Source organism: Podarcis muralis, chromosome 1 (genome assembly GCF_964188315.1).
Source record: "Podarcis muralis chromosome 1, rPodMur119.hap1.1, whole genome shotgun sequence".
Lineage (NCBI taxonomy): Eukaryota > Metazoa > Chordata > Lepidosauria > Squamata > Lacertidae > Podarcis > Podarcis muralis.
Genome location: NC_135655.1, coordinates 113,178,763 through 113,196,254, shown reverse-complemented (window position 1 = coordinate 113,196,254; position 17,492 = coordinate 113,178,763). Strand labels below are relative to the sequence as shown.

General features: G+C 43.3%; 1 protein-coding gene across 8 annotated transcripts in view; it reads right to left on the bottom strand.

Moving 5' to 3' along the window:
* Nucleotides 1-17,492, bottom strand: part of CCDC141 (coiled-coil domain containing 141) — a 125,105-nt gene that overhangs the window by 10,597 nt on the left and 97,016 nt on the right. For 4 of the 8 annotated variants that reach the window (XM_028748431.2, XM_077916504.1, XM_077916498.1 and 1 more), the window contains exons 20-25: nt 17,111-17,294; nt 16,338-16,450; nt 14,348-14,470; nt 12,994-13,071; nt 10,182-11,071; nt 6,979-7,151 (exon numbers count right to left, since the gene is read on the bottom strand). In XM_028748431.2, coding sequence (XP_028604264.2) covers nt 6,979-7,151; nt 10,182-11,071; nt 12,994-13,071; nt 14,348-14,470; nt 16,338-16,450; nt 17,111-17,294 — 1,561 coding nt within the window. Of the gene's footprint in view, nt 1-164; nt 3,546-6,978; nt 7,152-10,181; nt 11,072-12,993; nt 13,072-14,347; nt 14,471-16,337; nt 16,451-17,110; nt 17,295-17,492 lie in introns of those variants that run through there. The other 4 variants (XM_077916513.1, XM_077916516.1, XM_077916507.1 and 1 more) reach the window with 4 other exon arrangements.

Sequence of the window (17,492 nt, the reverse complement as noted above, 5' to 3'; positions counted from 1 at the left end):
ATATAGCATATAACACAGAAAAACAGCAACAGTTTGTTGTTGACAAAGGACAGCTGGACAAATAAAGGGCCCCATTACCTTCAGTAGCTTAGAGCCTCATCAAACCTAAATCCGGCCCTTGCCATATGAATTGAAAGTGGAAACACTATAGGTGTTTGTTTGTTTTTGTATCACAAAAAAATAAAAACTTTTTAAAAATTGCTGGCTACAGAGACAGAAATCAGGCTGGTGCAGCCTAGGCAGAATTGGGTGGATTGTAGGGCAAGGATGGTGAACCTGTGGCTATTGTCCATATTTCGCTGGACTACATTTCCCCTCATCCCCAACCATTGACCGTGCTAGAAGGGACTTATGGGAGTTGGAGTTCAGTAACGTCTGGAGGGCCACAGGTTCACCACACCTTCTGTAGAGATGTGAAGGAAAGAGCCGAGGCATATTATTATGTGCCGGGAGAGAACTCAAGCAAATTAGAGTTCAATGACTTTCTCAGCTACCAATAAACCCCTTTCAGTTGTACAGAACTCTTTTTATGGAGCTCCTTCCCCAAAGAGGTTTGCCTGACACCATCTCTGTTTGCTATTCCATGCCAGATGAAAATTATATTTGTCCAGGGCATCCAAACGCTATAGATATTTTATGACAGAAAACCTCATGAAGGTTTTGTTTGTACTGCTATTAATTTTTGTGATTATTTGCTTGGCTTTATTGCTTTGTTGCTTGTTTTAGTTTTTATTGATTATAAGGGTTTTAATGTCGCCTGCTCTGGGATTCCTGCTGAGTGAGGTAAAAATATCTAAAAGAAATAAACAAGCCTGATAGAACATAGTTTTACCACATTTGATTGACAAGCCTGTACATGACTGTAATAGTCCATGGGTTCATTAGGAAGAGATACCCACGAGCATGAAAAAAAGAGAATATGTTGTATCCTGCCTGCTTGTTAATTGCTTTTATTTTCTACCACAACTCCTTTCTCCTCAGAGTATCTGTTAGGCAGTACCTCTACATCATCAAAATGTGTCCTTTATTTTATTGAATTGGAACATTTCCTGGGATACCAGGAAACATATACCGACTCGCCTTTGCACCTATCACAGCTCTGCTTCTTATACTCCTGGCCAGGTTCCTGGTTATTTATATTGCTTCATACCAGGAAATCCTGACGGCTAATTCTGTCCTGCAGGGAAGGAATAGGCACCATCTTCTTTCTGAGCTGAGGAGGGATTTTAAAGAAGCCCGGTAAAGCGAAGCATTCCTGGAGGATTTCATAGGGAAAACATAAGAATTTGTCTTATGCCAAACCACCAGGTCCATCTATCTCAGTACTGCATACCCTCTAAAATTTATCTGATGAAAATTGGGACATCCTATTCCATACCTTCCAACATTTCTCTGATGGAAACAGGGACGTCCTTAGGAAAAAATGGGACATTCTGGGATCAAATCAGAAACTGGAACGGCTTCTGTGAATCCAGGGCTGTCCCTGGAAAATAGGGACACTTGGAGGGTCTGGATTGTTTACTTTGACTAGCAATGGCTCTCCAGAGTTTCAGGTGAGGATCTTTCCCAGTCCAACCTGGAAATGCAAGGGGTTAAGCTTGGGGATCTTGTACCTTTCTACCCCACAAAACACCACTGTTCCCCAAAGCATTTCCCCACAGCAGAAACCTAGAATGCGCACCCACCATACCTCTGAAGCACATTCAAAGCATATTTCCCTCCCTCAAAGACTTCTGGGCCCTGTAGTTTCTTAAGGGTTGCTGAGAATTGTAACTTTGTGAGGGGTAAGCTACAGTGCCCAGAATTCTTTGTGGCAAAGCATGTACTTTAAAGTATGTAGGCAGCCCCAGTTGGGTTAATGTCTTAGACCAAGAGTGGGGGAACTTTTCAGCCGGAAGGGATAAGTCCTTGTCTCCATGAGCCCTGCAGGCCAAGCTTGACAGCTGGGTGCTGTCTTGTCTATGGCAGATCCATTCCTTGATCTAGACCAGGATTCCAGAATGTTCTGGGCTAAATAAGCATTGACTAGTCCACCTCAGGGCCTACAGAGTATTGCTATGAGTTTTTGGGTACCAGACTCCCTTAAATTCCTGGGTGCAGTAAGGGTTTGAATTTAATTAGGAGGACAAAATACAAGTGACGAGCCATTAGGACAGCCAAATAGAGGGGCTTGGTGCCCGATGGCAAACAGGAGGGGTCTCCCTCAGCTCTTTACTTTAAACTCTCCTTTTAAGAGTTGAATTTGCTGTGACATGATCTAAGGGGGAAAGGTGGCAGGCTGTTAAAGTCGCAAAGCTAGAGAGAGGGTCAGAGCAGAATATCTGGTGATTGTTTTGAATCCAAAGCTGTGACTATGGGAGAAGCAAGACCCTCTTGCTGTGTTAATCCTGTGAACCCCTCCACTGTAGTCTCGGGTTGCATATATGTGTAATTAAACCATGTATCCTAAAGACACCACAGTCTCTGCTGTGCCTCATTTCCGAAAGGAAGCACAGAGCCTGGAACCCCTGGAATCTCTCACCGCTTGGGGTGGCATGCAAGAGTATCCTGGAAGGGAGAAAACCAGTCTGTAGTAACTGTGGGCACAAACAAGGACTCTAAAATTAACCTCTGTGTCTAAGAAGCATAGCCTCAGTCCGGGTTCTTATTTCTAAGACTCCCAGGCCTCTTGAGCAAAACAGGTGCACTCACTCCTCAGTCACCAGGCCTCTGAAGCGTGTTTCTGAATGACTTCAATTGAAACCACTTAGAAACACACTTCAGAGAAAAGGCCATGTCTTAGCCTACCTGTCATTATATTAGGGGTGGGTCAGGTGGGTGTGGTTTGGGGTTTCCAAATGGAATATTTTGCATTTTCAGTGCCATGGGTATTTAAGTGTCATACTGTCAAAATCGCATTAGTCCTATTTAACCTGCTCAGGTTATTAAGAGTCCTTTTTGTGCTGTTAGGGCCCGTTGTTTAAACCCTGTTGACTAGGCTTGAAGGGAGGTGGTGTCAGAGGTGCCAACGTGAATAAAATATGGGGGGGGGGCAGGTGAACTCCACCATACATAATCCATCATATGACATGATGCATGCACACCATTTGAATGGCAATGCCCATCAACTTTGCCCCCGCTGGCCCCCTTAAATATTTTATGGGGGGCTAGGTCCCCTCGGGCCTCTTGAAGTTGGCTCCTATGGTTGTGTGGTGTCGTCAGAATGTTGGGCGTGGATCTGAGAGACCAGGTTCAAATCCCTGCTTATAACTGAAGCTCACTGGATGACATTGGGCCAACCACAGTCTCTCAACCTAACCTACCTCACAGGATGTTGTGAGGATAAAACTGGGAGGGAGACAACCATGTTTGCCAGCTTGAGCTCCTTGGAGGAAAGATGAGATCTAAATGGAATAGTACATATTTTATTTGATTTTTTATTTTACTAGAAGTTCCCTTGGGTCGCCAATAATTTCAACCAGTAAAGCTTTTCCCAGCATAGAGATCCAGTGTTATGGCTTGGGGCTGGTTTCTTTCGCAATTTGTTTGTGGCCGTTTGTTCATGCCTTTTAGAAAGAGGAAGAACTTAAGTCACAATTAGGAATGAAAGCAGAGTTGAGTTGTCACACTACCCTTCCAGACAGCATTTAACTTTAAGACATTTTGTGCCATGTAACTGCTGTGCAACCGGCGAAAGTTAAACAGGTGCCGCTTTCCTAGCCAAGCCATGAACGTACAAGGCGAAAGCAGCACCTGTCTGGCAGCTGCGAAAGACCTCTGAACTCTTGCTGGTGGAAAGGAGAGAGAAATGGGTGGACTCCAACTTCAACACTCTGTTTATAAAAGCTTGAGTACAAATATTGATTCTTTAACTCCACAAACTTTCTCAAAATAATTTAGACACACTATGCAAATAGCCTTAAGGAAAAGAAGCTCCCCACAGAAGGATGTTTGTCCCCATTACTTTGTAAGGAAAAGAGTTTCTGTTATATACCAGGAAAGGAGTCTCCAATCAATGAAGCATCTAATAATAGATCTGCATAGCCATATGCAGGCCTGCAACAGCATTGGCAGAAAGATGGATGGAAGCACATTTTATGTAGGGGCAGATCTGACTGCTAGAGAAAGGAAGGGAGAGTAACATTGCCGCAAGTAAACTCCAATTCCACTTCTATGGAAAACACCACCTCCTCTCTCTCTTCACATAGTGAGAACTTTTTGCTCTTTGCACTTAGAGCCAGTTCACATATGAATGCACATTGCTTGCACCAGATGTGTGAACTGACTCCACTGAAAAGGATTGCATTTCAGGAGAGGCATGATATGAAATACATGTGTTGTGTTAGAACTGCGATGGGTCACTCACATGCGCTAGTCTTTGACTGCTGATGCAGCTATTGTCAACGCATGTGTGAAGCAGCTGTGTTATCCGAGACAGCATGTGAAACTATTGCCAGCGATTTTTGGAACACAACTTTCCCTCTACTTTGTTACCACCTGTGCAGTATTCCGAAAGGAGCTACAAGGAGAATTTTCTTGCAGTGTGATTCATGTATAAGGGTGGATGTAAAGGAAGATCCATTGACCTTGAAACGTGAAGTGGCAGTTATGGCCTCCTCCTGGCTGTTGGAAATTTGAATTTCCCGCCCACCAATCAACCAATTGTGGGTGAGCCCGGAGACAGAGCTTCAGGGGGTGGAACTGACTGGGACTCCATCAGGAGTCTTCACTCAGGTCCTTTCCCTCAAGATACATTCAGGTCCGCCTCCAAATTCTGTTGCCAGTCAAGAGTTTTATCTCCCACCCTTGTTAGCGTGGTTTGCTGTATGACCTTGCTACGGATGTTTCAGCCGCCATATTCAGGGCCAGGGAGGAATTTCTCCTGCAAACAGATTGGGCCTGCCTACCTCATAGCAATCATCACAACTTTTGTTGACTAAGGCATTGGATAGGATCCTGAGTCAACAGTGGAGGAGAGGGTTATAAAAGTCCCTGCCTTCCCTCTCCAGGGAAATGGGGTATCCCATTAAAGGAATCCTGGGGGAGGTGCTTCTGTTTGTAGACCCAGACAGGGCCTGAGGGCCACAACATTCAACAAATTGGTGGTCCCGAGGAGTTCCTACTATTTGATGCATGTTATAGGGCAATCCTATCCCAGGAACTGAGCACCAATCAGGAGACTGGATGATTCAGGATACCCAGGGCCTAAGCCAAAGCCTACTTACATCTGTAATCAATAAAAGTTGTGGCGTGTTTTGATCCAAGAACGTTGTACTGTGGTAATTCTGCTTATGTATCACTGCTGCCTTGGCTTCCTGGAGTCAGGCTTACTGCGCCTGTGCCCACAAGTGTAGCACATCATCTGCCCAATATATTCTGTTCATAGAACGATGATAAGTTGTCGTCTTGGATCAACTGGCCTCCCTCCCCTGCTTTCTTTGCCTCAAGGACAGGGCTGCCTAGAAGACTGATCTCCTTTCAGTTTTACATGTCTCTAATAAATCTGCAGCCAGTTGGCTAAAACTCCTCTTCGCTCCATCTTCATACCCCCTCCCTCCCTGCCATTTGTAATAGATATTCTTTCCACAGCACACTGTGCACTTGAAGATTTATTTTCATATTGTAATTTTCTTTTAAGAGATTGGATTTCTTTAAAAAAAAAATAATTTCCCTCAAAGCAGTCATTATAAGAAAGAAGAAAGTTATTCTCCAAGAAAAAAGTTACACTAATATTTATCAACCATTTTTTAAACCACATAGATACCATATATGTATGTCTCCTCTTCCTAGGAAACGGAAGGAATTAACGATGATCAACTTGTCATTTGAATTTGGTGAAAATGTACAGGTGAGCTCTCCCTTTAAATAGCATCATTTTCCCCCTTACCTTTGTCAAAACTGGCAATATATTATTCTATGAATCAAAGATATTACATCCTTTGAGGCAAGAAATTCTAATAATACATGTTGCTCTGGCTCCCACATTTAAAAATAAAAGAAATGCAATTCCCAAGCAAATTCCTTCTAAGACTCTTAACTTGCTTTAAAAAGTATTACTCCTTCCTTATTACTTTAGCAAGGGCGTACTCATTAACATTTTATTTGCTTTATATTTTATCATGTTTTAAACTACACCACGTCACCCACAAACATTTCTCCTCCTTTTAAGCATCATTCTGAATTTCTTGTTCTATTTGAAAACATTCAAGAGTGAATTAAAATGATTAATGCATCAACTATTTTCGTATCCTCTTGCTTTGACAAGTTGACATACAATCTGAAATTGGCAAAACCTAGCATTGTCTTAAGTGTCTGAGCTGCAAGCCAGAAAATCCCCTTTTCAAAAGCTTCTACGTGGGCCTTAAGCAAACCACTATTCTTACAGGCTCACCCAGCACCGCTTGCAACATGGGAATAACAATACAACAATACCATCCTACCTTGAAGAGTTGTTGCACAGATTGAGACAATGGGAGTAAAGCCCTTCGAATTATGCTATAAATATTCTAAGTGTATGAAACCTTGGTGCATTTTCATTAAAGCATTCACAGTATGATTATTTAAAAACAAAACAAAACAGGAGATAGATTGAAGTGGATGCCTGCAATCCAATTGTAACCCATAAATAATACATTTCTTTTTTATTGCTTGTGTTTAGTTCTAAAGCACACAAAAAACCTACTAGGTGTCTTTACAAATCTCTTTCTCACCCCCAAGTAACATTGATATAGTAATGAATGAATAACGACAACCAGTGTAGCTGTGATATTAATATCAGAAGCACTGTATTCAGAGTGACTCATAACCAAAGGGGGTGAAAGGGATGTGAGGTGCAGTGGAAGGCGGCCATTTGCTGTCGTCTCCAAGTGTGAAAGTTAAAGTCCCGTGATGTTGCTGGTGTGCTGCTGTGCTAAGTGAACAGCCAGTACGCAAGTGAAACAACCAAGTAGAGGGCACAGATGATTATCCAGTCTATTCTTTTTATAGGTGGCTCGTTACCTTGCACATGGAGAATGGCACTTGAGGAGACCGTGCCACTAGAATTTTTAGCCCGGACCACATAGAGGCCAGCGTCTGTGTCACACACCTTCTCAATGAACAAAGCATACTTTGTGTCCTTGTGTGAGATTTTAAAGTGCTCATCTCCAGTCACTTTCTGGCCCTTCTTGTACCTGAAGCAGAGAGTCAGTTTTCAAGTCAGGTTAACATGAATGTTTGTCGAAGCAAAACAATCTGTCGCGTCAAACAAGCTCTTACAGACCTATGACAGGAAGTTGGCGGTAGGGACAAATCGCTAACATTAGTTCCCTGTCTCCTGGTGTCTTTTATTAAAAAGAGAGGGTTGGGTTTGCAACTATTTAGGGCAAGTTCTTGTGGTTAAAAAAAGGGCGGGGGGAGAGAGAAGGGAAAGGTTTAATTAGCAGGAAAGAGGTTAAATAAAGCCTGGGATCTTGAAGTATATGTTCTTAAAGGGGAGCTTCTTGTAACATTTTGTTTGGCTTCATAAAGACAAGGCAAGAGCCCCTGTTTCCTTTATATTTGAGAGCATTTATTTGACCCAAAGGAAACTTTCCTGCTGAATTGACTGGGGTTATTCTGTAAGTGAGAGAAACATCAGAACAGGGGGTTATTATTGTTTTGTTTTGTTTTTCATTGGGGAACATGCCCCAAAATAAAGTTTGGCGATGTTCTGTGTCTATTCTGTGTTACTAGAAAACTGTTACTGTCCCCATGTCATGGGTAGGTATGTGCCTCATTCCACGGCTAATACCATCCTGTGACTTTGAAAGGGGAAATAGGCTATGAGAGGGAGAACTGTCACTGCAAAAACACCCAAGAATGGGTGGACATTGATACATTAAGAAGTAGCCATGCTAAGAATTGTAGGAGACAATTTATGTAGTCCCAGCAAAATCTATGAATTACCTATCCCCTGGCTGACCTCTTATTTACCAAGAGCAGGCTATCATTTAAAGTTGACTTGGGGGGAGGGGCACTGACTGCCCCATCTTTTCCACCACACATCTTTGGGAAGCACTCGATAGGAAATGAATAAATGGCACTGCAGATCAGCTAATTACTTCTGCCCCCATTGCCTTCCAACATCTGCTCTTTTGTTTACATATTACCTTAGGTTGATTAGTGTTGTTTATATATAGCAGGCATAGGCAAACTCGGCCCTCCAGATGTTTTGAGACTACAACCCCCATCATCCGTAGCTAACAGGCCAGTAGTTAGGGATGATGGGAGTTGTAGTCCCAAAACATCTGGAGAGCCAAGTTTGCCTATGCCTGATATATAGTACAGTGGTACCTCAGGTTAAGAACTTAATTCATTCTGGAGGTCCGTTCTTAACCTGAAACTGTTCTTAACCTGAGGTACCACTTTAGCTAATGGGACCTCCCACTGCCGCCGTGTAATTTCTGTTCTCATCCTGAAGCAAAGTTCTTAACCCGAGGTACTATTTCTGGGTTAGCGGAGTCTGTAACCTGAAGCGTCTGAAACCTGAGGTATCACTGTATTCCTTTCTTCTTTTTTGGCAAAAAGCATATTTTGTTGCCATCAATATTAGAGCATCATAACATCCGTGCTTAATTCCTATTGTGAAAATTCAAAATGGTCTAAGTATTAAGGTCTGCTGAAAGCTGGCAGCAGGTTTCCCAAAGGAAAGAAGATTAGGGTATTTTAAAAGCAAAAATAATTTAAGAATTGGTTAGTGACAACACAGGGATAGTTTTTAGCTGTTCCATTTGCTTCTCAACTGCATTCTGATAATAATTCTGTTCAACATGGGTTAGTTTCTGGTTTCAAAGATGTTATATGCACACACAATAAAAATGTTGTCTCTCTATAATTCTGCTTTCTTTCTATGTGGAGTGCAGGTAGAGTAAAGTAGCTGCAAGAACATACACTGCCATAAAAGAGGCAAGGAATAAAGGATAGAGGAAAGGAAATAAGTGACAATGTGAGATGATCTTAGAATCAATCTACATTTTACTTAGCTAACTAAATGTGGATTTGCAGCAAAATATATTTGGGGAAAATGTCTTACTAAGATTCAGCCTGTCCTATCTTACTATGAACCCAAGAAGCTCCATTTAAAGATGAAAACAAGTAGAAATTCCCCTTCTGCACACTCTCTTCCCTCTCTAATTTCATTACCATGAGTTTTTTATTACCTTTTATACTGGATTTGCCCCCTCAAAAAAACTTGTCATCAGCTCTGTATCATTCCAGAGCAAGAATCAGCAAAATAAAAGCTGTTGGCCCATATCCAAGGCCCTTCTGCTGGAAATGCATTTTCTTTCTAAGTTAGCCTGTGGAAGAATTGCCATGGGTGGTCATGGGTTGTGATGTCTGGGACAAACGCGTTGTTGGCTGGATACAGCCGAAGGACCTTTGCGTTCCTTGAATCATAGCTTTGGCATGGCTGCATTGGAATATCTTGAGCAAGACAGTGGCCTCAATCCAGAAGATTGAGTGACCAACTCTGAACTTTCACTGGGCTTTGGGGCTGTCCCTCTTACTTTCTTTTAGGAATGTAGCAACTTGAACTTGAAACTCAGGGTGTCTTGAGTACTTATTGTTGAAAACGGGAGAATTTTTTAAAAAAGCAAAAATCCTCAAGATCGATCACTGCATACTGTGTTGGGGTTCTTTGACAGGGAGACTATCAGCCCCAGTTTCTCATCTGGCAAAGTGGCAGTGCCCAGTGTTTCGTAGCAGGTTGTGGTGACAAAGTCTTCTTGGGCATGCATAAATAGTAATGTGGTGCAGCAAACCCAGGACAAGGTAAATAATACCCCCATTTTTCCTCTGCTTTCTGGGTAATATGGACATTGGTCTGTCAATGTAGAGCAATCCACTCATACTCATAAGCTCTTTGAAAAGGAATTTTAATGCACTTTTAGCAACTGGAATGTTTTGTTGGGAAATTGAGATGTTTATCATTTATCTTTTTTAAAAAATTAATATTTCGGGTGGGGCATGCTTTAATCACTTTGACATTTGAGAGTTATGGTGGCATCAAGGCCTAACATTGCATGCATATTGTGACTTTTGAATTGGGCTTTGGCTGGAAATGTAATCATGTGGCGCGATCCAAACAAGTAGCTCTGGTTTTCTAATTGGCGCTCGGTTATATGTGACTCTGTGGGGATTTCTCTATTTATATTTAGGTTTTCTCATTGTAAGCTACCCACCAGGTCAGCGTTGGCTCTGGGAATCCTGTTACTTCTACTTCCAAAGTCACCGGAGAACCTTCCATGACAGTTACATTAGACAGAAGCTTGGAGAAGTTAGGCGCCTGTCCACAAAGGCTGACCATGCTGTTCTTTTCAGATATACTTTTAATCTCTTCTCGGGTGACCATCTGCCTCTGGCAGCTTCTGGTGGTGTCTGATTGAAACAGGAGATCTGAGAATGTGTTGGGTGAAGCATGCAGCCTATCTTGGCTTTTAGTGAAGTTATTTCCGTCATGCAATTGTCCCTGTGCTTCTGTCATGCTTCTGTGGACCTCGTGGCGTTGCAAACGGGTCTCGCACACTTCACTCGTCATGCAATAGGCAGGCTCTGCCTTGAGCATGCATGTGAGGGGACTGGCCTCAGGCATTTCTGGCGGACTGTGAGCAAAAGGGGACTCTGCTTTGTGTTTTGAGTGGTAGCTTAGGGTAGAGGAAGAAAATCTCCCTGGCTGATCTGACATATGTTCCTTTCTGTGACCAGGCGTGTCAGCATAAGCAACGGAGGTTAAAGGATCGCATTCATCTGTCATTCTTTTGCCGCCAGCATTTATCTGCATTTGCACGCTATAGGAGCTGACATGCAGGCTACGTGAGCTACAGCAAGGTGGCTCTTCGAGCTCTGTTTCAGAATGCAGAAGGTTGGACTCTGGTGTCTCAGAAAGCGGTGGCAGAGAGATATCATCAGGAGATATACACTCATATTCATCTCCAGAGGGCACTTCTTCTGCCAGCAGCTCGGCCTGAAAGCTATCCTCTTTGGCAGAAGACAAGAGGAGATCTGTGTCTCGTGAAACAGAATCCTCACCAGCTGAGCAGACAACTGAAATATCAGCCAATATCATCTCTTCCTAAGAAAAGAGAGAGAGAGAAAAGGAGGGAGGGAGAAAGAGAGCGACTGAACAAAGATAATTGAATTATTATTGTTTATTGTTTCCCTGTTATGTACTGAGTTGAATAGGATTTTCATTCCCCTTCAAATATTTCTATGGCATGTTTTATTCTACAGGGGAATTTAATTTCTGAAAACACAATAAATGAGCTATGTGACTGGTAGAATGTAAAAAGTATTCGTTTACAATTTAGTTACAGTATGAAATCAAGCTTATTATCATGGGGCTTTTCAGTTCTATCAACAATAATAAATCCTTATAGCAATTCTTTTTAAATAAAGCAGCGTGTCCTGTCCAAAGGGCTTGGGGTGGGCAACAATTACTGGTACCCCTCTCCTTCCCATTTCCACTTCTGTAGTTTTTTCCTAGGAGTGTTCCAGACTTCTGATATCAATCCCACTCCTTTAACTCTCTTACAATTTAGCGATTTCCCCCTTAGGCTCAATCCATGCTTGCCATTCTCACAGGTAGTCAATCCCATATCTGTGCTTTAGCCTCTTTCCTCCCCAATCATTTTGTGATTTATTAAAAACAGCTGCAGCTCAGAATTCTCTCCACTCCAAATGGAATCAAAGAATCTATACTGCTAATAGTCCTCAACTGGCCAGTGATCTAATGCAGAGGCTGCAAGTTCTTTTTCCAACACAGAAGATGCAGCTGTAACTCAGGCAAGCGTGCCAACTCTAGGTGGGTGGAGGTGCCATCAGCCCCCTCACTATTCCTTAGCAAGGGGGCTCAGGCCCCCTAATATTGAGGGGGCAGAGGAGGCTAAGCCGCCAAGGCGAGTGCAGCACAGCATCAAAAGCATGTGCTTTCTGAGTACAAGAGCCTCAGCCATTAAAGCTGTGTGTGACGCTGGGCAAGGCTTCCATGAGCCACGAGCCACCCCAATCTTCACCCCAAGGTGCCACCTCTGACCTTAGCTTTATTCAGTGAGTGAATACTCGCAATTGAACCAAGAAAGAAGGGTGCTTGTCTGTAAGTCATGCCCTTGGTTCTTAATCATTATAATGATAGGCTTGAAAGGTAAAGGTACCCCTGCCCGTACGGGCCAGTCTTGACAGACTCTAGGGTTGTGCACTCATCTCACTCTAGAGGCCGGGAGCCAGCGCTGTCCGCAGAGGCCGGGAGCCAGCGCTTCCGGGTCACGTGGCCAGCGTGACGAAGCTGCTCCGGCGAACCGGCACCAGAGCAGCACACGGAACGCCGTTTGCCTTCCTGCTAGAAAGCGGTACCTATTTATCTACTTGCACTTTTTATGGGTGCTTTCGAACTGCTAGGTGAGCAGGAGCTGGGACCGAACGACGGGAGCTCACCCCACCGCGGGGATTCGAACCGCCGACCATGCGATCGGCAAGTCCTAGGCGCTGAGGTTTTACCCACAGGGTTGAAAAGCACCTGTCAAAAACTTTTCTACTAATAATGGACTTGCGTACACACATGATTTCAGGCAAATTATCAAATTCATTAGCCGGTATGACAAAAATATGTTACGAATCGGTGATCCGGATTATAGTATCCTACCCTCATTAATAATAAATCATGTTGTGCTATGTAAAAGACTCTTGAAGAATAAATGCAGGTGGCTTAGATGAGGCAATCGTATTTTTTCAACAGCGTGTAGGAAACTGAATTGAGAGTTTCATTGGGCTAGCACTAGGCACTTTTAGAGGATGTTTGTGCCAAGGAGATAATTATGTAAGCATCAGACAAAAGATGAGTCCAGTCACTAAAGAAAAGAAACACAAGGAAACACTGCAACAAAATTAATCTATATAGGTAGGTAGGGAATTGTTTCTTATTTTTGTTTCCTGAATGTGAGTCATGGTTTTGTTTTGAATAACCTTGGTTTACAAATATTTTAGAACAAAACTGATTACCTTGCTAGTGTTGGCAGAGGCAACAGTGTTCACAGTCTTAGTTGCAACTGGGCTTTCAGCTAATGTGCTCAACTCCATCTATAAGTAAGCCAGTAAACAAATAAAATGAGTGCATTGAACATGGACACTAAGAAAGCTAAATGGCTCCATATGTAATAAATTGTTTCCCTAATAATAATAATAATAATAATTTTTATTTATATCCCGCCCTCCCCAGCCGAAGCTGGGCTCAGGGCGGCTAACAACAATCAAATAACCAAATAGTTGAATAATCACACATTCTAAAATATTTCATTATAAAAATTAATTAAAATCAAATTGATGGCAACCAAAATACTGTGCAGGTTGCCAGAGGAGGGAGTCAGGCTGCGCCCTGACCAAAGGCCTGGTGGAACAACTCTGTCTTGCAGGCCCTGCGGAAAGATGTCAGGTCCCGCAGGGTCCCTAAAGATATATTTTCAAGACAAGGGATTATTCCTTCAGCTGAATCCCACAAGATTCTGGATAAGTGTTTGCGTTTCCCAGTTGTGTTAGGCAGAGGTAAACCAGTTTGGCAAATGCACTGGCTAAGTATCTGCCTTAACCAGCCCGCCTACTGGCTGAACTCACAATTCATCACGGAAGGGGTGCTATGGCCCCCATGTGGGCTCTCGGACAGTACTGCTCCTTCCCAGATCCTTTTAACAGGCTACCCTGTTATGACATTTTGTTACCTGCCAACAATTCTATAACTATGTCCTCAACCTGTACAGGCTGGATGGTCCGAACTCTGTGTCAAGAAGCTCCATGTGGACAAGAGGCCGGGCCTCACTCCCTCTTATGGGGGAAGGTGGTCCCGGTTGTCCCCAGGCCCCTAACCCCACAACACCCACCCAATTGGGCAGTTTAGCATGCCAGCTGGAAAGGGAGGTCTTGCATTTCCCACCCCCCAGCTGTGTGAAGTGAACCCTCCAGCTCCTAGTCTACCATGCTGGGCAGCAAATGGCAGCCCCCGCAAGATCACAGTAAGGCAATATTTTGTGCCTGTGTGAATTGCTCCCCTAAAACCAGTTTTCATTGACCTGAGATTAATTTACCCAGAAGTAAGATGGTTAAAGGGATGCGGGTGGCGCTGTGGGTTAAACTACAGAGCCTAGGACTTGCCGATCAGAAGGTCGGCGGTTCGAATCCCTGCGATCGGGTGAGCTCCCTTGCTCAGTCCCTGCTCCTGCCACCCTAGCAGTTCGAAAGCACATCAAAGTGCAAGTAGATAAATAGGTACCGCTCCGGCGGGAAGGTAAATGGCGTTTCCGTGGACCTAATGGTCAGGGGTCCCTTCACCTTTACCTTAAGATGGTTAAAAAGGTTTGCAAACCTGTTGTTTTAGCTCATTTGTCTTTTCTTTTAGATTTTCCTTGTTTGTCATCTGTTTCTGTTCTGCTGCTTGCTCGTCCTCAAAATTACCAGAAATTTGTGCTTTCCCCTTTAGTGAGTCTTCCTGTCAAATGGAAAAAGGAGCTATGATAGCTGAGCAAGGCAATAAAAATAGTGACTGACTTTGTCAAACGTATCCTATATAGTTATTCTTTTTAGCTTTAATTATGCCAGTAGCTTTTAACACAATAAAATTTAATACAATGAAAACCAAAACTACAAGTGAACGGACATAAATGAATAAATACACAGCAGCATCTGAAACACAAAATTGAGATAAAAAAAATTAAAGTAGATGTGGGGAACCTCCAACCCTCCAGAAGTTTCTGAACTGCATCTCCCATTATCCACTGGCTTGGGACGGGTGGAAGTGATAATCTAAAAATGGACTATTTTCACATGCTTTTTTAAAAGGATGATGATGATGATTTATTGAATTTATATACCACTCTATACCCGGAGGTCTCAGGGCAGTTCACAGAACAAAATCAAAATATAAAGCCACAAAATATATAATCAAAATAAAAACAACAACCCAATAAGCCCCCCTTTCAAGGCTTAGAGGGAAAAGAGTTAAAAACAGGCCTCATAAATTTCAGTTTAATTTTATTGACATTTATGAGGCTAAGTAGGGACACGGGTGGCGCTGTGGGTAAAAGCCTCAGCGCCTAGGGCTTGCCGATCGAAAGGTCGGCGGTTCGAATCCCCGCGGCGGGGTGCGCTCCCGTTGCTTGGTCCCAGCGCCTGCCAACCTAGCAGTTCAAAAGCACCCTCGGGTGCAAGTAGATAAATAAGGACCGCTTACTGGCGGGAAGGTAAACGGCGTTTCTGTGTGCCGCGCTGGCTCGCCAGATGCAGCTTTGTCACGCTGGCCACGTGACCCGGAAGTGTCTCCGGACAGCGCTGGCCCTCGGCCTCTTAAGTGAGATGGGCGCACAACCCTAGAGTCTGTCAAGACTGGCCCGTACGGGCAGGGGTACCTTTACCTTTACCTTTTATGAGGCTAAGTAAAGCAGGACTCTTCCGAGTAGATCAACTGTGTTGACCTTTGGAGGCATATTAATCTAATTTTTGCCATCGTAATAGGTTATGAGTCACATGGTAGCTACCCTAATGATCACAGTGTCGGATGGGACATACATATTGCAGGGACTCCCCTAAATAGACAAAATTCAGCTGTAGAATTTGTGCTTCTGCTGTTTTTGTGAATTATGATTACATAATTTGTTGTTTGAATTGCTCTTTTGGGGACCCCATTTTATTCTGTTCTGGTTGGTGTCTGGAACATTTTAATTTATGGGTGGTGCCTGGAACGATTTTCTTTATTTAGAAAAGCAGCATATAAATGCTTTAAAATAAAGAGCCCATTGAGTTTGCATGCCCAGGCTACTACAGTTAAAGAAAGGACTTGGACAAGCACCTTGGGTTCAAAGTAGGTCACAACTTTATGGATTACAGATGTGAGTGAGCTGGGCATGGCACTGGACATCTCCTGTTTTATCCAGCCTGCCTGCTGGACAATTGGGGGGGGGGTCAAACCTGTTAAAGGATGACCTATAACATGCACCAGATACAATCTGACTAGTTTGCCATGCTGGGAAGTGCTTATGGCCCTCAATCCCCACTTGGGTGTTTGGCCAGAAGCACCTCCCCTGAGATATCCTGCTGCCATGGAGGGAGATGGAAGAGGCCTGAATCTTCACCTCCAACAAAGACTAAGAGTCATACCCAATGCCATAGCCATCAAAGCTGTGATGGTTGCTAGGATGAAGGCAAAAAACAGCAAACAGACACAAATCAGCCTGAGGGCAAAATTCCCCTCCAACCCTGAATATGTCAACTGAAGCAATCCATATTTGTTCTAAGCACAGGGGCATATAGAATTGGTGTACACAAATCAAATATAGGTTCCAATATGGAAAACTAATTACCCCAAGCTTGTCTTCAAGTTCTGTTAAGGAGCTACACAGTTCACTGATAGAATCAAGAACTTCTTTGTGTTTCACTCCTATTTTCTCGATGTATTTCTTTCCATCTTCAATACCTGTAGTTTACAAAAAATTGAGCAGGAGCACAACATTTATATTAGCCCGATGTAGTAAAAACGTATCTAGCTTTAGGTTCAGATTTTTAATATATATATTTTTACAGTATAGCCCGACATCTCTATGTAACAAAGTGCATAATTTCTTATCACGGGAGGAATTCAGCATCACATTCTTCTAATCATGCCTTCAGTGTGAGCATTTCTGTTTGCCAGGCAGAAGAATCCCCCTCTCTCTCTTCCAGAGGAAATTTGGGGGGAGTCGGGATAGTGAATGCAGAGGGGACGTGCGATTGATGGCAGCAGCAAGCAGGAGATTGGCAGTGGTGATTGGGCGGGTGATTGGTGGCTGCGGCAAGGCCTGATGGCGATTGGCAACTGCGGCAAGTGGGTGGGTGGGCTGTTGGTGGTGGCGAGCGGGCAGACAATTGGCTGCGGCGAGGTGTGCGATCGGCAGTGGCTGTGGCAAGTGATCGGCAGTGGTGGGCTGGCGGACTGAGCGATTGGTGGAAGTGACCTCCCCCACTCCCCCCAAAAGCTAAACAACTTAATTTCGGGTTAAAAAAATAGGGGTCATCTTATACACAGAAAAATACGGTAAGCTCATCTCCCTTCTTCCCCCAAAATGTACATAGAAGTTTCAAAATAATAGGTTCTTACCATATAAGTCTTTAGCGAGGTTTGTAATCTGCTGAATTCTTTCCTCTTGCTGAGGGATCATCGGCTCAACAAACTTGTTGAATTGCTTGTAAAGTGTTTCTACTGCCTCCCGTGTCTTACACTCTGATGAATATTTTTCAACTCTAACTACTGTAGCACTTGCTTCTTCACACCAAAATAGACACTATGAGAGAAATGAAACAGAAAATCCCAGTATATTAAAACATATTTTCCAGTTAAATCACTGATGGCTCAATCAACGATGTCAAACCATGCCTAATCCTTTCCATAATGCTAATTGTTGTGTTTTTATTTTGGGGTTCGTGTGATCTTTACCGATATTCAAGAGTACATGGCAAAAAACTATCCCAAAACTGAACCC